The 20,535-nt window shown below is 39.1% G+C and overlaps 2 protein-coding genes across 2 annotated transcripts; one reads left to right on the forward strand and one right to left on the reverse strand.

The window, feature by feature from the left end:
- Positions 1 to 1,877: 1,877 nt before the first annotated feature.
- ogfr (opioid growth factor receptor) lies at positions 1,878 to 7,968 on the reverse strand. The gene is made up of 7 exons (XM_067528055.1): positions 7,657 to 7,968; positions 7,028 to 7,093; positions 6,851 to 6,932; positions 6,688 to 6,766; positions 5,226 to 5,292; positions 3,707 to 3,855; positions 1,878 to 3,613 (listed from the first exon to the last, which is right to left on the reverse strand). Exons 1-7 carry the CDS (start codon positions 7,780 to 7,782, stop codon positions 2,575 to 2,577), a joined length of 1,608 nt encoding a protein of 535 aa, XP_067384156.1. The 5' UTR covers positions 7,783 to 7,968; the 3' UTR covers positions 1,878 to 2,574.
- A 7,318-nt stretch (positions 7,969 to 15,286) lies between these two features.
- On the forward strand, positions 15,287 to 17,699 carry kcnk15 (potassium channel, subfamily K, member 15). Its single transcript, XM_067528507.1, has 2 exons — positions 15,287 to 15,639; positions 15,832 to 17,699. Exons 1-2 carry the CDS (start codon positions 15,342 to 15,344, stop codon positions 16,839 to 16,841), a joined length of 1,308 nt encoding a protein of 435 aa, XP_067384608.1. The 5' UTR covers positions 15,287 to 15,341; the 3' UTR covers positions 16,842 to 17,699.
- The last annotated feature ends 2,836 nt before the right edge of the window (positions 17,700 to 20,535 follow it).

Consider the following 20,535-nt stretch of genomic DNA (forward strand, 5'->3'; position numbering starts at 1 on the left):
GGACCTTGAAAGCAGCACTTTCTACAGTATGAAGAACCATTTCACCATCAGCCTTGCAGTGGTGCAGAGTGGGATGGATGAAAAGTAGGGCTACATCTCATATTGCTTCCCTACCAGTCCTCAGATTAGGACTTGAAAAGAAAAATCATCAACTGCTCTGTATATTATTCTGTCAATTGAGGGTAAACAGCTTGTCAAATCAAAAAGAAAAATCTTTTTTTATCCAATTAGAATTACCATACCCTCTTGAATGAATCCCAAACCCAAAGATTATGCTTTATGATCACATAGAGCAAAGCAGGAAATCCTTCAAAATGTGCATGTTTGGTATATGTGCTATGAGTGGAATCCTCATCATCTGTCATCAACTTGAGTAGCTGTCAACTGGTTGTTTCAGCACTACCCAGTTAAACCACCTCCTCATATTGTGGAACATAAATGCCGTATCCTGACCACGAATAACTACATTAAATAGCATACGTTATTAAAACAATTACAAAAATTATAGAGACTTAAAAAGCCTAGGAAAAAACTCACGAAACATATTCCTGCATCTTAAGTGCAGGCATATTCTAAACAATGTGTGATACAGACTTGGAAAAAACCAACAAAGGCCTTTAAGAATTTTATTTATGATATGCCAAACAGGGAATGGGTAGATCTACTGATAGAAGCTGGCATCGATAATGCTATAACAAACAACAAGCTCTAAACTCCAACAGTATACTCTTCCCTGTCTGTACTTACACAGTCATCTCCACACCGATCCTGAGGCCTGAACAAGATGCGTTGCATCAATATCTAAGTTCAACATCTTTCTTCTTTCTGCTGTGAGTCATGTAATTTCACACCCATTTGCTGGGGGGAGAAAAAAGACTAATATTTCTGACTATATGTGCCTGCACTGGGAAATCAAAGATGAGTCTCAGGAACAAGAGCAAAAGTTGACATCTACCACAGTGTTATCCTGAGAATTGCAATTTAATAAACTATAACAGAAATCAGACTTTGGCTAAACAGATTAATTTCATAAAAGCATCAGAAAATAGTACAACTTTATTCTGCTGCGACAACAGCCAGGTATTGGGAAAAAAAGTTTGTAAAAAGAAGTTTGCACTTTTGTAAAGGTTTTACCAATTCATTATGCAAATACAATAACAATTAAAATTGAAAATGATTTGCAAATATAAAAAGATGCATCAATATTATCACCCTGGCTGATAAATATTCATGGACTGTATCCTTCTCAAATTAACATACAGTGGACTTTATATTATAGCTAAATCTTTACCAGTTCTGCAGAGAAGACACACGTTGTACAATCAGCTTTTCACATTTTTGGAAACAATTTCAATTGTTCAAAAGCCTACTTCCCGAATCTGCAGGAAAACCGATTGTGCAAAATCACTGAAAAATAAACTTAAGTGACATTCAAACTTAATTTGAGCAGTAGGGTCCAGCAAAAATACAAACCAGTAGAGAATGTTTTTACTTACGCAACACCCCAAAAAAACAAAAAACAGCTTTTCAAATGACTTTCTCAGTGCAATTAAGGTGTTTAAGATGTTGGAACCACCATTTCATTGATAATAGTGCTTCATGTATTCTGTAGACATATTAAATATTAGATGCTTACAGTCTAAGTCAATACTACCTTAACAGACAAGGCTGGTAATACTGTATATTTCTCTTGGTCAACAAGAGTTACCTCTTTAGATTTAATTCAGCCTACTTTACATCATGCCACATACATAAACAGTCTGACAAATCCACAAGTGACTCCTTTTTTCTTTTTTGTCCTTTCGGCTTATCCTGTGAGTTGACCCTGTCGCCACAGTGGATTATTTGTCCGCATGTTGATTTGGCAGTTTTTTAAAAAAAAAAATCATGGATGCCCATCCTGGCACGACCCTCCCCAAATTTTAGGGCACTGTACGGCCGGGGATGGGGATGGGCTGTTGGGGGGTTAGTGTCTTGCCCGGGGACACTTCGACATGTGGTCAGGAAGAGCAGGGCACGAACCTCCGACCCTATGGACGGTAGGAGGCCACTCTACCAACTGAGCCACTGCCGTCCCAAGTTACTGCTGTTTGAGGAACATTTGCAAACACAGCTTTAGTTGCCAGTTGTCAAACTATAAAGCCTGACATGTTTTGAAGATTAGTTTCTTTAACAGAGGGCCACGTGTCCCAGAAAAAAAAAAAAGGAAGAAAGTATTGAGAGACCAACTAAACCATTGTTACTTTGGTCATCAAAAAATTTGCTGAACAACAAAAACGAACAAAACCAAAATATACAATATCACCAGCCGCTATCATTTTAATATTATTTGGCAACATAGAAAATAACTCACATCCAGTTTCACATTTGTTTAATTATTTGATATTCTCCTTCAAAGCAGGGAGGGGGAATAAAATATCAGTCCTAAACAACAAAGATAGTAGAAATAAGGCCCAGAAAGTCTTTAAATCATACTCTGTCCTTATATACACACACATTTACTTTAAGTTTAAATTAATGCATTTTCTCCATCATCCTTTTTATTCATGTATTCCCCCCAGTTCGGTCTCAGCTTCAGGGGTTCGTTTCCATAACACTATCCTCTGATTCCTTCCCATTTGTCTGCTCATGTACACATTTGTTGGTGCTTGGCAGTGGCCAATTTGTTGCTGACATGTTTTCCTCTGATGTGCCTTGCTCCTGTTCTTCATTTGCTGTCTGATTAAATTCAGTCCTTGGGATTTTTTCCCCTCTTATCAAAGGAGACGACGAGTGAACTGGAGTCTTATGGAGCGTTTGAGCTGATGGGCTAGTTTGACCGTTTTCCTCCATTTGCCCACTGGCTGAGTCTTCAGCAGAGTCGTTGCTTAGCAGCAACATATTATCTTTCTTCTTCTTCTGTGGTATTTTATTATCCGTGTCCTCCCTTGCTTGCATATTGTTGTCTTGTTCCTGGAGGACATCCTCTGAGCTGTTTAATTTATGCTGACTGTCCATACCGGGCTCAGGTTTTGCCATCTCAGTGTCCGAACTAGGCGAGTGATCCATTTCATCAACATCGTCTGCAGAGTCATTTCCATTCCCCACAATTTCATTATTACACTCAGCCTTTGCATTTCCATTTCTGACGATGTCAATTTCTGATGTTGTCTCAGGAGGCGCCTCAGACAGTTTGTTTTTATCTTTACTTGCCATTTTATCAGTTTCTTTCTGAGCCTTTGTAATATCATCCTGTCCATCTTGTTTTTGTGGCAAAACTGCTTCTCCATCTTTGCCTTTAACCTGTGAACACAATTCATCTTTTCCATCTCCAACAGCATCAGGTTTTTTCTCTGCCTTCTTAAACTGTTTCTGAACCTTTCTGGGACACCACACAAACTTATCCTTTGGCTCAAAGTGAAGGTAGGCAAAGCGCACAAGTTCTTGACGTTTCTGCTTGTCCAGCACTGCAAATAGGAAGTAGTCGAGCACACTGCGTTTAACACTGCTAAGGGTCTTTTTGACCAGAGTCTCTTCCAGAAAGAAGCGCACAAGTGGGTACTGATAGTGCTCAAATCCAAGCTCTCCAAGGCTCTTTAGGATGCGAGTGATGCGCAGGTTGTTGTGCATATTGCTGCAAGAAATGAAATGGTTAAAAAAATAATTTAAATTACGAACAAAAACTATGGCTCGCACAAGCTGCTTATGTGAGAACGTGTAATTTTACCGCTCGAGGTTTCCAAAGCGCTCCTTCCAATTTTCCGCACGCTTTACTTCACCAGTCTCTTTGCAGACTAAACGGATCCCAAAGAAGCCCAACATGAGTTCATAGGCCTCGACGAGTCTCCTTTTGGCATCATCATTTTTCTTAAAGGCCTAAAGTGCATATACAGTGGGATTACAAAAATGCCATTTATATCATATATTGACAGTAATTTGGATGAAAGGTATCACAAAGTACATGGCATTTGAAGTGTTAAACATAGCCAGCAGGTTTACTTTGTTGCACAGCCAACTACTGCTACACATCAAACAATTAAAAAGTGTAATATTCTTTTTGTGGCTGTATGAAAAAACCCAGAGTTAAGATAGGTGTTTTAGTGTGTGCATGCTGAGCTAAAGAATTTGCTGTCTGTGGTGATGTTCATTATGCTTACAAAACTTTATTTTACTCTCTACAAACATGCAAATTATTATTGTTCTGTAAGATGACATAGCAACATGTGGGTAGGGTTTTGTTCAACGTAGCAGAAATTATACTTTGACACCTTTATTTAACCTAAAACAAGCAGTGGTGGTTCTTAAATTTCCCAAAACTACCCACTGTCTGCACTGTAAATTAGGGCTGCAGCTATTGATTATTTTTAGTATTTGGGTATTTTATTAAATATGTCAATATGTCAATCTATTCAATATGAATATCGAGTAATAAGAATATGACATTTTGTTTTGTGAAAGAGCTAAAGTAAATATACAAAAGAAGAAATGGACAGGACTCATAAAATTTAATAATTTATTAGATTTCTTATTTTTGATTGACTAAGCTTTTTTAATTTCCTAAATAGTATCATCTGTAATAGTATCTGTCAAGACTAAACCCATTTAATTATTTGTGTATTGACAGGTGGTTAATCTTAGCTAACCTCTTTAATTAACTAACTGTATTAGATTTATTGTATTTATAATCTAAAACTAAAGCAGACATATTCATCGTTAAAAGTACAGTATTGTCCACTGAGTACTTTAAAAGTGCCAAAAAAATAAAAAATAAAAATAAAAAAAATAGTACCTTAAAAATATCTGAGTAAAGTACATTGAAATTGTATTTGACTACCACTGATTTAGAATGGCTGGCTTAAAACCAGGACCATGCCAAAAAACCTGGTTTGTCTTAGTTTAGTTTTATTTCCTATTAAGTTAAAATGCATTTTTGGAAACACCTGAATAAATAAGGTGGTAAATAATAAATGTAAATGAATTGGCTGGCAATCTGACTAGGTTCCCTTTATCTAGTTTTTGGATGTGTTAAAGATCACATTTTAAATCATGATTATGCAGAAAAAGAGAAACTTCTAGGAGGGTTACAAACTTCCCATCAACACGGTATTTTCTCTACAGAAGATTGGTAACCTTGCACTTGTCAAATATGACTTTTTGATGTCAGCATAAACGGACATGTAGATTGGTGTGTTGCTTTACATTGTTCAAAATAAACTGTTTTCATTTAAAGAATATAATACACTTACCTCAATTTCCTTCTTTGTGAGTTCTGATGCCATGTAATTAACCCCAGGTTCTCGCAATGGAAACAACCTTTGCAGAGAATTTAATAAAGAAACAAAATATAACCAATTTACATGTAATGAAGCTACACTGTAATTAAGCAAGGATGAAATTGAGCATTTAGAACCCCAAAGTAAATCACCTTCGGGATTCATTTAATAAAAACACCATATACAGAACCACTGGCTGTGTCGTAAATGATTCCCTAATACCTGCCACTGTCATAACACTTGACAACCTTGACAATGACAATCATGACAACCTTGAATAAAGTTTTGAATTCCACACTCTTTACAGACAACCTCTGGTTATCACTAGAAATAAATAGTAACTTAAATGTTTTTCTCTCGTGGGAAACCTGTAGAAGACCGAATAGTGAGAAACCAGATAAGTATGGGTGCTCTCAAAAAGGAAATAAGATTACTTAGAAATTCATCGGAGCTGTAGCATGATAAGGTTCTGATCATTTAGAACAAAGAGCTTATGCAGGGTATTTCAACAGTTTTCCTTTATGCACTACACTGTGGGAGTGTCAGAAGAACATGCCCACACACAAATTAAGCATTTTTAGAATGCAAACTAAATCAAACCAATTGTTCCAAATACTTGGAAATAATCCATCCATCCATTATTTGAAACAGCTTATTCTATTTAGGGTCTGTGATGGACTGGAGCCAGCCCAGCTGTCATTGGGCGAAAGGTGGGGTACACAGATAGACAAACACAGACACATTCACACCCACAGGCAATTTTCAGTCATCAATTAACCTAACACGCATGTCTTCGGAATGTGGGAGGAAACTGGAGTACCCACGGAAACACGGGGACAACATGCAAACTCCACACAGAAAGGCTGCAGCCAGACAGGAATTTGAACATGGGCTTGTAAATAGTCTGGACTTCTAAAGCCAGATAAATAGCAGTATAATATCCACTGTCAAATGTTCAGATGACCTACACTGACAAAAACAAGAAAACACAACAAACCTTCTCCACTCCTAAAAATGACAACAGAAGGGGCATGTGAAAAAGCGGTTAGCAAGCCCCCTGTGCCTACTGTTAACCAAAGAGTTAGAGAAATTCTTCTTTAGGCCCATTAGCTCTCAGTGAAAGAGATAAATAATCTTCCAATAGTTGCAACAATGGATTTTAATGAATATCACCAAATTCTGGATGCAAATGCTATGCAGCCAGCCCACAAAATGAAAAAACAAAACAAAACAAAAAAAACACTGGCTTTTATCTAAAACAGGTCAATTATACATTGAAGACTTCAGCACTAAAAGTGTATATGTATGTATGTATGTATGTATATGGAATTGGAACTCTTAGTGTGCATGGTCATTCATGTGAGTAGCATTGCCTTTGTTGCTTCAAACTGAATAAAACCATAGAATAAACCCAATGGTTAAATATAATACATACCACTGAATGTATGAGTGAACTCTTTCTAGTCTTTTGTAGTCATTTTTCCATTCTTTAAGAAATGAGTCAATGTAGACATCTGTACAAAATGAGAAAGGATGCATGAACACAAACAGGACCCCAAAAAACGAATATATCTTATAAGAACTTCTAAATATATTACCATCGGGGGCAGAGGGAAATTTATTCAGATAAAACAACAAATTGTTCATTTTGTCTTCAGAGCATTCATCATCAGCAAGATTCTATAAAACAAAAAAAAAATAAATAAAAAATGATTTTACAACATTTCAACATTCTCAGTTGTCGTGCGTTGGTGCAATATCTCCATGCTACTCACTGGGTATCCTCTCCTGTAGTTCTGCATGTCCTTTGCTGCCCTCATGTTTCTGGGCGTATGATGCCACTGAAAATAAAAGTGAAAGTGAAAATAACCTACATTCGATGTCATACCATTTCTGTAATTGTGCGGAATCAATATTAACGGGAAGGGATCCCTCTTAATTTAAAGCAACAAGTCCTCTTCCACCTGTACTGTCACTGAGGCAGAAGAAAGCTATCATAATGTTAACATTAGACAAGTTGACATAAGGCCAAGCTAATTCATATCCCACTCTCATGAAATGGGGTTAAATTTTGATTCATATTTTTCATTTTAACGATGCATTATAAACTATCAACAGTAACGCCAGCGAGCAGCCACACATATTCCTTTTAAACAACAATCGCAACGATTTATAACCCCTCAAATGAGAGCCAAACATCGGCGGCTAACTGTTAGCTAAGCTAGCTAGCATTCCTGCAGCAGCGAAGCTTAAAGCTAACACTAACTAGCTTTCCAGTCATGGCAAAAATGCAGCCGTGTAGCCGGATGCGACGGCAATGTATTAGAAGACAGCATACAACACGCTGTGTTAGTATTCAGACAGACTGGGGTTTGCCTAAGAGAGAATGACAGCACACAGTTACCAAAGTCCAACTAGATTTGTTTTTGTCTTGGCTTGACCGACGGGTTTGGCTGTCTCCGGCCGGGTCGTCTCCATCACTCTCTGTGTCCCAGGTCGAGTCGTACTCACAAACACAGTCGTCCTCCATTGTCCAAACAGTTAAATGACTAACCAAAGCTAAATAAACGTGTGAGCTTATTAAGCACACTGGGCGGACACAAATGAAGTTATATTTGCATGTTGAGGATAGACGGAGACGGCCCTGACCATCCGTCTTTCCAGACTACCTCATCAGACAGCGGCACCGTTGGCGGCTGCAGTGCTTATGCTGCTTTCAAGTGCTTCTTCTGAGTAGCAATTACCTAACTTCACACAACTTGATATATATTTTTACGTGTCATTTTTCACTCTGGGCTAAACAACTTTTTCGACTAACTATTTACAGAACTATTTCGCGACAATTAGGTTTTAATACGAAGCCAATTAATTAGCTAATAAATGTGGTTTCTCGTGCTACTTCTCAATTTTCCAACACGCCCCAAAAGCAGCAGCCTTCCTCTGTTGAAAGCTGCAAACCGGTGACATGAGTCAGGGCGCTGAATTGCAGCAAAAGTTTTCGCTTAATTGTTGTATAACCATAACCATATTAAGTAACAGGAGAAATTGTTTATTAGACTAATATGTAGTATTTTCCAACCCAGGACTTATTATTATTTTTATGGCTGCCCCATTAAATCAGATGGACATATTTATTATTGTATTCACACTTGATCAATATTCAGCCAACTATAAAAGTATTTGTTTTCGAGCTGTTTATGTGCTAAAGCCATTTACGTTTTGTTATGAAAACAAAGCATTAAAACACATTTAGATAGTAAATGAATAAAGATAGCAAGCAGTATTAAATGAATAAATAAACAAAAAACCTAAAACCAAATTACAATCCCAGGTTTGTAATTTGGTTTCAGGTTATTTATTTATTATTCCCCAGTTTCCTCCCACAGTCCAAAAACATGCATGTTAGGTTAATTGGTGGATCTAAAATGTGTGAATGGTGTGAATTTGAGGGCAATGTGAGTGCATCTTTCTGAGTGTATCTCTGTGGCCCTGAGATATACTGGCAACCTGTTCAGTGTGTATGATGACATGATGACAGCTGGAATAGGCTCTAGCCCCCTGCGACCCAAATAGGATAAGGTGGATCCATCCAAATGGATGGATCTATCTATCTATCTATCTATCTATCTATTTTATAACATTTTATTGTTTGTCTGACCTACATCCTCAGACTAAAAGTTCATTGATGCTAATCACATAATTAAATTCACCCTGAATAAAATGAAAAATCCTGCAACAAAGGCCCAGGACTGTTGAGCAGCTAGAATCCTGCATCAGACAAGAATGGGAAAACATTCCTCTCCTACACTGGTCTCCTCACATCCCAGACATTTAAAGACATTGCTACACAATAGTAAACATTACCCTGTTTCAACCTTTTTGAGATGTGTTGCTGCCATCAAATTCAAAATAAGCTAATATTTTGAATGAAATGGTAAAATATGGTCTCAGTTTCAACACCTGATATGTTGTTTATGTTCTATGAGATTTGCAAATCATGGCGTTCTTATTTATTTACATATTACACATCGTCCCAACTGTTTCTGAATTGGGGTTTTAGTAAATACTCAATATTTAGCATAGTTGAACATAGTAACACAAAAATGTTTGTATATTTGCATGATAGAACAACTCATTCAGTGGCATTAACATAAATGCAAGAAATTCTGTTATAATCTTAAGAAGCACAGCATCCATTCACACATACACACACACACACACACACATGCACATGCACATGCACACACAGAGACACAAACACATACACACACACCAATTTATTCAGTGATTTAGTGTTAGTTTCCATTATGCTCACACCTGTCTAACACCTCCAGTATTACTCTGCAGCTGTAAGCTAGATGCAGTTTTCAGACTGTAAGGACCCGCAACACAGTGGAGGATCCAGAGGTATGGACCAATAACCAGACCATGATGTTCATCTTTTGACAGTAACTGGACTGATGGATTTATACATTGGAGCATTTCATCATTAGACGGTATAAATAGAATCATGTATTATCACAGGGAATTCAGTGTTGAATGGCCGCTGGTATGGGTTTCTATTTTTGGTCTTAGTTACTGTGGAAACCAGAGCGCTCTGCAGGATTCCAGTGTTTGCTGTTGCTATTTAGTGGCTCTGCTTCATAAAATGGATCCCCTTGTTATCACTGAGTTCAATAAGGATTTAATGATTTGTTAATATACACAGATAATATAAGAATTTTGTAAACCCAGGCTGGCTGTGTACAGATATGACAAAAACCTAATGACTTTAAGACCAGCTTACTGCTCTGACGAGTGGAGGTAATTTAGTCTCTATAGAATACAGGTTAGAATGAGCGGGACATATTTATGATAATCTAACAAGATGAAAAGTAACTAAGTACATCTACTAAAGTTCATTCAATTTAAGATACCTTGCTTTAGTTTTTTATTTTTTGCTGCTTCCACTCGCCAACAACTCAAAGGCAAATATTTGGAAACACTTTCTTGGTTCCAGCTTCTCAAATGTCAGAATTTAATGCTTCCTTTTTGTCTCAATAGTGATCTGAGCTAGCCAAGTAACCTACTATAACGACATCTTTAGGAATTTATGATATTTTATTGATGACGATAGTTCGTTTAATTTTTAGAACAGACACAGCCCTCGCAGGTTACCATACTGGTCACTTCTGGACAACCTGGATTGTATGTGCCAATTACTTTAATGACATTGGTGTAGCTTGGTTTCATCAACCAATGTCTCAGTTCAAGTAGGAAGAATGTGTGGATAAACCTTACTATGGTTACAGTATATTTTGACTCATATGCTCGAAAGTGAGTCACTTTAAAAGAGAATGTGGCTTTTACATAAGCTGCTACACTGCTGGAGCTTCTCATCCGCTTATTTTCTGTATATCTCATCTTGTGGGCAGCATTACTATTTGGTGGCTAACTTCTGAGATTTTATTCCAGTGCAACAACTAGATCTTTTCCTATTGCAATTTTTGTTTTGCCTCAATTTGATTCTGGCAGTATAATACTAAAATGTAAATCTATAAGCACTTTCCTCACTTGTAGATTAATCAGAGAAAGCAAAGACATCAAAGGAAACCAAGACCTTTTCAGTGAGTTGCAAGAACATAAAAAGTATAATAAACAATTAATAAGAAAAGCATGAGAGCTGATCTTAACATATGGAAACGTGCTGTAAAAGGGAAAATCTCAGCATAGCCTGGTTGTCTTGTCAACATGATGATATGACATTTGACATGACACTTTGATGAACTTGTAAATTTACCAAATTCAAGTAGACTGGCCTCTGGGTGTTGTCCCACCAGATCTAACTCAGGCAGTGACAGACCTGAGCGGATTAGTCCCTAACCCTACTTGTCTAATATTGCCCCGTTTTACCTGGTATGCTCTCCTCTGTGCAGGAAAGCAATTTTTCTGTTATGATAGGTGGAATAGTTTCAGTCATCTCCTGCTGTCCTTACTGTAGAGCAACTATTCTCAAAATTGCACATCCAAAAAGGACATTGTTTACTTCTGTATGAATGGCAGAAACCTAACATGTCATTAGGTTTTCAAGCTGTTTAAAATTGGACATGAACTCATACACTGCTATTCTGTATTAGTATAGTTCTGTGTCTCATGCATCACTCAGATTGTTTCCTTACTGTGGCTGTATAACTACTGTGGCGATACACATAAAAATTCCTGTAAGTCTGTGGTTTATCTTTTTATCATATTGTCCAAATAGATACTGTGGAATCGTGGGGTGAACATGATAATTTAACCAGCTTATGATCCAGTTACTGTATGTTTATTTGATAAAAATGATCAACAAATATGCTTTTTCACATCATGTATGAGTTACCTTTTCTTAAACCTTTATCTGCGACATATATCCTGCCAGTGTTTCCAATGTATCAAAGGACAAATGACTCATGATTGATTAGGTTGGAAGACTTGTCCTTTTTATTTGGGCTTGTTGACATTAAATTAAAAACACAAAATATCACCATTCCAATACTTTAAGAGATTCTCATCCATGTTGTCTAAAGGTGGCAACACACACTTGATGTGGTGGTGATTACTGATCTTTGCTGTACTGCTTGAAATCAAAACTTCCTCACCCATGTTATCTTTATTCTTGGTACTAAACCTTTTGTGAATTGCTTTTCCAAAGAGAAAAAAACCCCAACTTGTACGATTTCAGTCATACTGTTCCTTTTAAGTGTGATGATCTCAATCCAGTTCAAGTGTTAATGGTGTTTGAGTGCCACGGATTTAGTATTTGGGTTTTGAGGACCCAAGAAAGGAAACTGTAAGGAAGAGGTTACAAACTAAAAGGGGTTTATTTAAAAGGAACGGAGAGTGAAAATGACAGAAAATTGCTCCATTAGGAGGACAAGAAGACACACACAGAAAAAAGGTAAGAACTACAAAACACAATAAATCACAACATTAACTTAAATACTGATGAAAGAGGAGATAAGTTAAACTGTGACTGTGCTGGAAACTGGCTACATACATACATAAAGGTGAATATACTGAAGCAAAAGAGGTGCTCACATATTAATTGACAGAATCCGGGCTAGACAATAAATTAAAGAATGCCCACATACATGGACCGGACAGAACATTAAGGGGACAAATAAGCATAATATAGTAATTAAACCGAGTGTAAAACAGAGGGAGATAAACAAAAAAATACAAAACAAAAATAACCAAACCTCAGACCAAAATGGCAGAAACAGAGTCCAAATATGGGGAACAATCAGAACAGGGAAACAGGAGCCCAAACAGGGGAAAGATCCGGAGGCTTGCTGTGCAGGAGCATGCAGCAGAACAACAAAGACTAACTGGCAGGGAACTGTGGGAAAAGCCGGGTCTGAATAACCAGGGGCACAGGTGAAAGCAATTAGGATAACAGAGGGGGGTAAAGAAATCAAAGAGACTACAAACAGGAAGTGGCACAGAGGGACAACAAAATAAAAGCAGACAGCAGGAAGTCAAGCTCGGTAAAGCAGGGACAAGCTAAACACAGGGGACATAATCGTAACGATGAGTTTGCGTTGATCATTAATCTAGCAGTTTACAGAACATAATGGCTGCATTCTGTAGTTGATCGTCACTGCTATTATTCAAAATCTCTGTATACAGCCTCGTAACCAACATATTTATTGGGGGGGAGGATGGTGACTAGAATAAGGCTCAAGCATTTTCTTTTTTCAATTTGAGACATAAATAGAGCAAAATCTGTGTTAGAAGATGAAGAAAGCCAGCAGATCTTTTTTTTTTTTTAAACCCTTCCAGTTAAATCCACAACTGTCCATATCTTTATCTTTGTGTCCTCAGGTCTGCATCCTTTCATCTCTGAGTGCTCTGACAACAGGTTTGTCTGCTCATGAATCCTCTTTCTGTGTGGATCTGCTTACTCATCGTGCGTTCCACATTGTCCCTTCTTGTGATTTTCTCTTATATCCTTGCCAAAACAAAGCCCTTTCCATTCCAAACTTAAAGTTGTCTTTTGCAAAGTAGCTCGATGTTTTAAAACATTTTGCCAGGTTTGCATTTTTGTTGTTGCAGAATTGGCAGAACGGTTTATCTAATAGAGAAATGCACCTCCAGACACACAGTCCCCCTTTTCTCTGTATGACGTCATGTTCATGTTGAAAATAGTTTTGTACCATCTGCATGTTTTCATTATCAGCACACACACTGGGGAGGTACTTTTTATTTGTGTGATTAAAAATGGACAGAAGATGTATGGGGAAAGAGTAAAAGGAATTAAATGAGTGACAGGTAAGTAAAGTAAACAATATTTTTGGAATACCTATACTTTTACTTTAAGCATATTTTCTGTGTCCAACTGAGAAAATTATAAATAAATAAAGCCAGAGGAGCTAAACAGTAGATAAAGCACAGCATCTCCATAATCATTTGTTTTCATTGTTTGTTTTCCACGATAATATGTGTGTGGTAATGAATTTTACCTGTGAGAGCACAGAGCAGAGAGAGCAAAACTCAATCAATAAAGCATCTCTTTGACTTAAGCCCAGACCCAATGGGGATTGATAGGTCTCCTTACTTTGTTCCATGTCCTTGGGCTTTCAAAAGGATGTTCGTACAAGCTGTGTGAATTGATGGGTGGCCGTTAGGACTTCAGGTTCCTCTCTTATCAGCGGAGATGTAATTGATTTATGGAGAGCTGGTTTGAATCACAACAGGGATGTAATTGTGCTGATTTAGTCACTTAACATAAAAGCAGGGCCACCAAGAGCAGCTTGCTCTGTTTGGCAGGAACAAAAGAACACGCATTAATTCACCTGCAGGACCCAGTTGGTGCTGCTAATACCTGCTGTGACCAGAAAAGAAGGATGCTTCTATTAAGTTTTCATTTGATACAGCTGTGTGCCACTTCATTTCCTTTCTTACACGTGCAAGTAGAAAAATCCAACCTAAATACAGATACTTAATGTTATGATGCAGTGACATAATTCACTGCATCCTAAGATTAACATACTATCTTCCGTCTCACTGACAGTACGAGTCTCTGCTCTTGGTATAAGTAACCATAGCAACCAGCATCACATACAGTAGGTTTTAAGAATCATTTTGCCACTTTACATGCATGCTTTTATGTGCTGTTTTCTAATATGCAAAGAAAACACACGCGCAAATGCACGCATCTGAAAATCAAATTAACATGTATAAAAATGATCAAAACTGGCATTCATAAAGCCAAAGAAAAAGACCACTAGGCCCAGTATGGCTCAGTATGGTAGGCCTATTTATAAGTCAAAATTCCCCTTTTGATTTGGTTCCTGCTCCTTGTAAAATTTTCCCACTCCATCTCATCTGTCTCGTTATGCGTTTTTATTTTGTAAATATACTGTAATCATCGATCCTACATGTTACTGCAAAACATACTGTAGACCACGATGCCTCTTGCATTCTTCTTGTTTTATTACTGTTCAGTTGACTTACATCCATTCACATAATTTCAATGTTACAAAATGTATTATCTCCAGTCTCCAGTAATTCTACTGAAAGTCAGCAAATGTATTTAGCACATTGAGTTTCAGGACGGATACAGCTTACTTTCCACTGTCCATGTTTCCCAGCCTTTGGTTAGCTCCTCAGTTCACATCTGAAATCACACTGGTTGCTCTCCATGGTACTGAAGCTCATTCCTAGCGTTAGACTGGTCTTAACCGGGTCCAGCCGGGACATCACTTGTTGCACAAAGATGTGATAAGACGAAACATTGGTGCCAAAGCTTACTCTGTGTCATAAAGATAACCTTTATATTACTACACACTTTTTTTTTTTTTTTATTGGTGACTGGTTTGCGCATGCGAAGAGGGACGCTGAGGCCACTTGATGAAACAGATGACCGTGTGGAGAGCATCCATCGCTCTCAATGCGCACAGCACGCTATGCGCGTTTTTATATTAACAAGCGTGTTATACATTTCCAGCTTTCATTTTCTCGCACGCCTCTCTTGCTACTAGGTTTCACGCAACAGGCTGCAACACCAATGTGGAGTCTACGGTAAAGAACAGTACCACCTGTAACTGTACATATCTGCTCCAGACTTTCATGCCGACACCGAGGATGAAGAAGCAAAACGTCCGGACCCTGTCACTCATTCTCTGCATGTTCTCTTACTTGCTGGTCGGCGCCGCGGTGTTTGACGCGCTGGAGTCCGAGTCGGAGAACTCCCGCAGGCGCATCTTGGAGCAGAAGCGCAACGAGATGAAGAAGAAGTATCGCTTCTCCGAAGACGACTACCGCGAAATCGAGCGAGTGGTGTTGCAAGCTGAGCCTCATCGCGCCGGGAGACAGTGGAAATTCGCTGGCTCTTTTTACTTTGCCATAACAGTCATCACCACCATCGGTAAGTTACTGTATTTTTTCCCGTAACGCTTCATTTAGTTGTTTTAGTATTTTCAGCATAGCATTGTATGTATTTCTAAATGGCTGCAGTGTTACAGGCTTCTTTTAGTTGCAGACTAATAACAAACAAAAACCCATTGTCCTTGTTTTACTGTTCATGCTATTCATCGTCTAACTGAAATCTCTGCATTAGGTTATGGACATGCAGCCCCAGGCACAGATGCAGGAAAGGTTTTCTGCATGTTCTACGCTGTACTGGGCATTCCTCTCACTTTGGTCATGTTCCAGAGCCTGGGAGAAAGGATGAACACATTCGTCCGCTATCTCCTGCATAAAACAAAACAGTGCCTGGGCTTTCGCCACACTGAGGTGTCCATGGAAAACATGGTCCTAGTGGGCTTCCTGTCCTGCATTGGAACACTATGTGTAGGGGCTGCAGCCTTCTCTCACTTTGAGGGATGGAGCTTCTTCCATGCTTACTACTACTGCTTCATCACACTTACCACCATTGGCTTCGGGGACTTTGTGGCCCTGCAGAAAAAGGAGGACCTCCAGGAGAAAACTCCTTATGTGGCGTTCAGCTTCATGTACATCCTGGTGGGGCTGACGGTAATTGGGGCCTTCCTTAATTTGGTGGTGCTTCGTTTCCTCACTATGAACACTGAAGATAAGAGGAGGGATGCTCAGGAGAGGGCCTCGCAGAAGAGGGACAGAGCCCTTTTGGACGGGGCTCTGCATCTCCGTGTTGTAGGGGAGCAGAGTAGTGACAGCCACAGGGAGAGGAACAGAAGAAATGTGATGCACTGTCGCAGCCACAGTACACTTTTCCTCCCGATGGAAGAAGGAACCAGCTGCACCAACCTTATTCCTTCCCCTGCAGAGGATCAGGAGAGGCAAAGAAGCCCCTGTCGACACAGGCTGAATTTTCAGATCAAGGCAGGCAGACACAGACCCGAGTCGAGCCTCAGCTCCCTCTGTTCCTGTGTGTGCTACCGCTTGGGTTTTTGTGATAGTCCCCTTGTGTCCCACAGTGAACACCATGGCTGCCATACCAATTCTGTCTATTACAACTCAGTCTCCTATAGGATCCAAAGCTGTTCACCAGGCTCCAGGGACAACACTGGACTGTCTTCCCCAGGAAGCACACTCTCACCTGGCCTTAGCTTCCCCAGGTTTGCTCGTTCAAGGAGAAAATCAGTATAATAGCACTGTTAGTGAGAGAAAGTGTTTGCACTGACTGTAAAGTGTATTTTTATTGACATTGTATTTTTGTGTATGTAAGAAGTCAACAATTCTTTTTAAAGAATGAATTGTCTATTGTGGCTTTTACTTGTAAAGCGAGGGTTAGATTTCTTTTTCATTTTTGCAATGACATTATTTATTTTAGTTATTCTGCTGTTTCCTTGCATGTAAGCCAAAGTGCAGCGCATGCTAAACAGAATGTATAGCACACAATGTGAATGCAAGAGTGCTATGTAAAGATGTAAAAAGCTGGGCTTTAAATTTACAATTTTAACAAAACGTTTTTTGGATATAGTGCTTAGTAACGACTGCATAACTGTTCAGTGAATGTATGTGAATGACCCTCAGTGGACACTGCTCCTGCTTTAAACAAAACCAGAACATTTCCATGCCATAGCTAGAAGATGTCATTAAACTTTTATATTAAAAAGCCTTAAAATAACTTTGACCAAGCACATGAGACATGTGGCCTCTTAGCTCAGTGAATTTAATAAATCCTTATATTACTTATAATGATGGAGGGGGGTTAGAATAACTTCTCTGTGTATTGTTGAGCACTGATGCACTCTAATGTAGGGAGATTTTGTTTGATACATGACTGATTCAAATGTAGTGGATGTAGCACACAATGCATGTAGCAGGTTACCAGTGAACTTCCCACAATCCTGGAAAAGTTGTCATTTTTCCAGCCAGGAAGGAATTATTACCTTGCAGAATGGGTTTGTAGTCAGATTTGATGTGAGTCTCTTCAGTAGTGTTTTATTAAAGAAAAACAAAGGACCATTAAAATTGTAAGTGTTTGTATTTTAATTAAATTGATTTCACAAATTAGCTCAGATTTGTGCAGGTTTATTAAGCTTTAATGTTTATTCTTCCTCTCTTCTGTTGGTCTTTTTTTCTGCTGGAGGGCTGCTGCACGAGGCTGCGTCTTTCCTACAGTATTTATTTCATTTTTTGCTGTCACACCAGGAGTAGTACATGGAGACGTTTGCCAGAATAACATTAATAATATTGCTTTTACTAATTTTAGGACAGAGAATATGGTGGTTACAGTCCATCATTAATGCGGTCCGTTAATGCGACTGTACTTTGTTATACTTTTTATTAAAAAGATTAACATGCATGCATGCAGGGCAGCGTGATGGTAGAGTGTCTGCTTCAAATCCACCTGCAGGTTTTGGTCTTTCTATGTTCTCCCTGTGCCTGTGTCAGTATTCTCAGGGTACTGCCATGGTGATAGACAGAGAGCCCGTGATGGACAGACAACTTGTCCAGCAGGTACCAAACCTTTTGCTTAATGCCACCTAAGGTTGGCTCCAGCACCCCAAAGCTATAGACAGAGCACAAGCAATATTGATAATGTCTGTACAGTATGCATGTACATATGTGGGTATGTATATATGTGAGCATACTGTATATGTGTATATATCTCCTAGACACTTCCATACCTCCACAGGTATGTCATCAGGACCAACTGCCTTTCCACTCTTCATCCTCTTCAACGTCCTCCTCACTTCACTCTTACTAATCTTTGCTACTTCCTGCTCCTCATATGCTCTGTGTTTGGTCATTGCCACCTCTACCTTCACCTTACGCTGCATCTCCCTGTACTCCTGTCTACTCTCTTCAGTCCTCTGTGTCCTACTTCTTCGTAGCTAACCTCTTTCCCTGAGTACCCTCCTACCTGTCTCCCTGATCGCATTAGCTGTAGTTCTCCAGTCATCTGGAAGCACCTCCTGACCACCCAGAGCCTGTCTCAGCTCCTCCCTGAAAATTACACAACATTATTCCTTTTTTAACATCCACTTCTTTGTTCCTGGCCTGATGCTGTCACCTCTGTTCCCTTCACCTACATGTCATTTAAATTCCGCACCAATCACCACCGTCTCACCTCTGGGGATGCTCTGCATCACTTCATCTAACTCACTCCAGAATTTCTCCTTCTTCTAAAACGTATCCTACTCGTGGGGCATAACAAGATTGAACATCACGCCTTCAATTTCCAGCTTCAGACTCATCAACCTGTCTGATACCCTTTTCACCTCTAGAACATTCCTCAGAAACTCCTCTTTCAGTATAACTCCTACTCCATTTCTCCTCCTATCTGACCCATGGTAGAACAACTTGAACCCTGCTCCTAAACTTCGAGCCTTGCTACCTTTCCACCTGGTCTCCTGGACACACAGTATGTCCACCTTCTTTCTCTGCATCATGTCAACCAACTCTCTAGCCTTCCCTGACATAGTCCCAACAAGTCCCTACTGTCAGTCCTACACTCTTGGCTTTCCTCTTCTCTCTCTGCCTATGTACACGCCATCCTTCTCTCCTTCTTCGACCAACAGTAGCCCAATTTCCACCATTACCCAGTGGGTCAACAGCCCTGGTGGTGGTCGTTGTTAACCCGGGTCCCAACTAATCTGGTACGGAAGTCAGACTCGGTGTGGAAGTCATGATTTGCATGTTTAATTTGGCATGTGTTTTACGTCGGATGCCCTTCCTGACACAACCTTCTGCATTTTTCCAGACTTCGGACTGGCACAAGAAGACACTGGTTTGTGCCTTGTGGTTGCATTTGTGTTTGTAAGACATGTACTGTAATGATACTTAAGTGGTTCCAATTTGTTTGGGTGCCTTTGTGTGACTAGCGATGCTTACTAACATACATCTTCCCACACAGCACAACATTTTCGTTTCAGTCAATTTTTTGACCCTCTAGAGGGGAGACGGCTTTGGGGCTTTCTGAGGAAAAGTCACATTTACAGAAACAGATTTTTTTTAATATTTAATATTTTTCTTTAATGTATGTATTCTGTTAGGGGCGGAAGTGGCTCAGCTGGTAGAGTGACCACCTACTGACCATAGGGTCAGAGGTTCACGCCCCTCTCTTCCCAACCACAATGAACCCTCAACAGTCCATATCCATCCCCAGCCGTGCAGTGCTGGTCCCAAGCCCAGTAGAAATTGCGGAGGGTTCCGTCAGGAAGGGCATCCGGCATTAAAACTGTGCCAAATCAACATGATCAGATCCTGTGTTTTAACGCCTGCACATCATTTGCTATTTTTAAAGCCTGTTATCAGTTTGAAATGAGAAGAAATCATGAAGTCTTTACTTTGGTCTCCTAAAACATACATTTTAAGCCATCTGTTGATCTGCTGGAATGGCAAGCTTCTTTACATATAAATGTAAAAGTGATCTAAAATGGTGATTGTTTATGAAATACCATCTGCTGTGGCTGCTCATAGTAAGAAATAAGGACGTTCACTCTTTTCATTATGCTGTCACATCACTTGCTGTAATTATGAGCCTTCCTTCCTTAACTGTGTTAGATTATACAGTATGTTTGTCCTTTAAATAGAAATACAAAAGGTTTTAATCATTCTGTAAAATCCTATGAAAAAGGAGAAGAATTAGGATAAAATAACTTTGACAAGGGGGCCCTCTACAGGGGAGAGTGCTTTGGGGCTTTTTGAGGAAAGTCAAATTTACTGATGTGAAGCATTTCGCCACTAGATGACAGTATATGTTCATACAGTAGCAGCAGACTGGCTGATGTTTATTGTGTCAAATTGTAAAAGTTTGAACTACTTTATAGCAACATAACACATAATAACGCACATGGTGTCGGTGTAATTTAAAAATGTTCACAAAAAAATA

The sequence above is a fragment of the Channa argus genome, chromosome 13, assembly GCF_033026475.1.
Source record: "Channa argus isolate prfri chromosome 13, Channa argus male v1.0, whole genome shotgun sequence".
Lineage (NCBI taxonomy): Eukaryota > Metazoa > Chordata > Actinopteri > Anabantiformes > Channidae > Channa > Channa argus.